General features: G+C 53.5%; 1 protein-coding gene across 1 annotated transcript; it reads right to left on the bottom strand.

The window, feature by feature from the left end:
* Positions 1–378: 378 nt before the first annotated feature.
* ACTRT2 (actin related protein T2) lies at positions 379–1,512 on the bottom strand. The gene has a single exon (XM_007945438.1). The coding sequence runs from the start codon at positions 1,510–1,512 to the stop codon at positions 379–381; it is 1,134 nt and encodes a 377-aa protein (XP_007943629.1).
* Between the last annotated feature and the right edge of the window lie 277 nt (positions 1,513–1,789).

The following is a 1,789-nucleotide window of genomic DNA, read 5'->3' as shown; positions in this document are numbered from 1 at the left end:
CACCTAAGATACTGTTTAAAATATAGATTCCAGGGTCCCTACTGAATCAAACCTCTGAGCATGAGGCCCAGGCATCTGCTTTTACTATAAGCTCTGCAGGAGGGCACAGCCTCAACTCATCCCAGGGCTTTCTAGGAAAAGACGATAAACAAAGGTATGTTGGAGGGGCTCGAGGAGGTAGAATCTCCTGAAAAAGATTCACTGTCAAGGTCAGAAATTAATTCTGGTGCCACTAAGAATAAACCAAAATCCAAAATGGCTGAACGCTCCCACTGTTTTTCCTTTTATTGAACATCCTGATGAAGCCAACTGGTGACTCCATTTCCCCTAGAGGCCCACCATTGAAGCCTCCTTGGGGTGCCCCATGCCCAGGCCCCCCTAAAAGCACCTCCTCTGTACCACAGATGCCCCAAACTCCTTGAAATCCGCCACGGTGACCCACATCTGCTTGAAGCTGCTCAGTGAGGTGACGATGGAGGCTCCGATCCACGTGGAGAACCACCGGTCAGGGGGGGCCGTGATCTTGATGGGGATCCCCTTGGAAGCCAACTGCTCCAGCTCCCTCAGGAGTCGGTCATCGAGCCCGGGGAGCAGCGTGCTTCCCCCAGACAGCACGATCTCCCCAAAGAGCATCTTCTGGATTTCGGCATCACATTTCATGATGCTGCTGGAAACCATTTTGGGGAGTCCTGGGCTGTGCACTTCCAGCTGGTCAGGCACAAAGAGGGCCTCAGGGGCCTGGTAGAGCTGATGCCCAAGGTGGATGATGTTCCCATCTGGTAGCTTATACTCTTTTAGGACCTCCTCTGGCCTCTTGCACAGCTCCTTGTCTGGCTCCAAGGCCACATAGCACAGCTTCTCCTTGATATCGTTCACCAGGGCACTATACAGCATGCACGGAAAGGTGTGGCCACTGGCCAGGAGGAGCCGGGTGAGATGCTCTGTGATGTCCTTCCCTGCCACATAGAGCTTGGTGACCGCATGTGGCAGGGAGTAGCCCTCGAAGATGGGAACCGTGCAAGTGACACCATCCCCACTGTCCACCACCAGGCCTGTGACACAGGCAGAGGCATAGAGTGCCAACACTGCCTGGTCTGATAGGTAGAAGGCAGGCACGTTGAAGGTCTCAAACATGATCTCTGCCATCTTCTCACGGTTCTCCCGGAGGTTCAAGGATGGCTCGGTCATGAGCACGGGTCGGTCGCTGGGCTTCACACCCAGCTCCCACTCAAAAAGATGGTTCCAGAGCTTCTCTATGTCGTCCCAGCTTGTGATCAGGCCACGCTCAATGGGGTACTGCAGGTTTAAGTTCTCATACTTGTATAGCGCTTCCTCTCCCACAAAATAATTCTTCTGGTTGGCTCCAGCCGAAGACATCTTGAATTTTGGATGCCCCACGACAGTGCTGATGACATGGCGGGGTCCAATCTCTCCCGACAGGCCTGCCTTGCAGAGCCCAGACCCATTGTCGAAAATCACAGCTGGAGAATCTAATATGTGTGGATTCAGCATGTCTGCAGCATCCTCCTTGGGACGTCACGGAAAGAAAAGTAGCTCCCTCCTGGGCCACTCTATGACATCAGGTCTTCTGGAAGCTTTAAGGGCACAGGATTCTACAGCTCTTGGGATGTCTCCCAGGCAGGCTAGCAGGCTGTCCCCTAGGCCTCAAGACCCCTTATCCTTAGCCCACACATCTGCCCCCTTTCAGCAGTGAGGTCTGCTGAGGCCTTTTCAAGGATGGCTGTCCCCTATGTAACAATCTAGGCAAGGCAACCATTGTCCTCAGTGT

This window comes from Orycteropus afer, unplaced genomic scaffold (genome assembly GCF_000298275.1).
Source record: "Orycteropus afer afer isolate SDZICR_OR568_19922 unplaced genomic scaffold, OryAfe1.0 scaffold00136, whole genome shotgun sequence".
Taxonomy (NCBI): Eukaryota; Metazoa; Chordata; class Mammalia; order Tubulidentata; family Orycteropodidae; genus Orycteropus; species Orycteropus afer.
This window is presented reverse-complemented; position numbering and strand designations above follow the sequence as displayed.

What these genes read in the sequence shown, in the direction of transcription:
- ACTRT2 (XM_007945438.1), bottom strand. Translation starts at nt 1,512, where the DNA reads ATGCTGAATCCACACATATTAGATTCTCCAGCTGTGATTTTCGACAAT.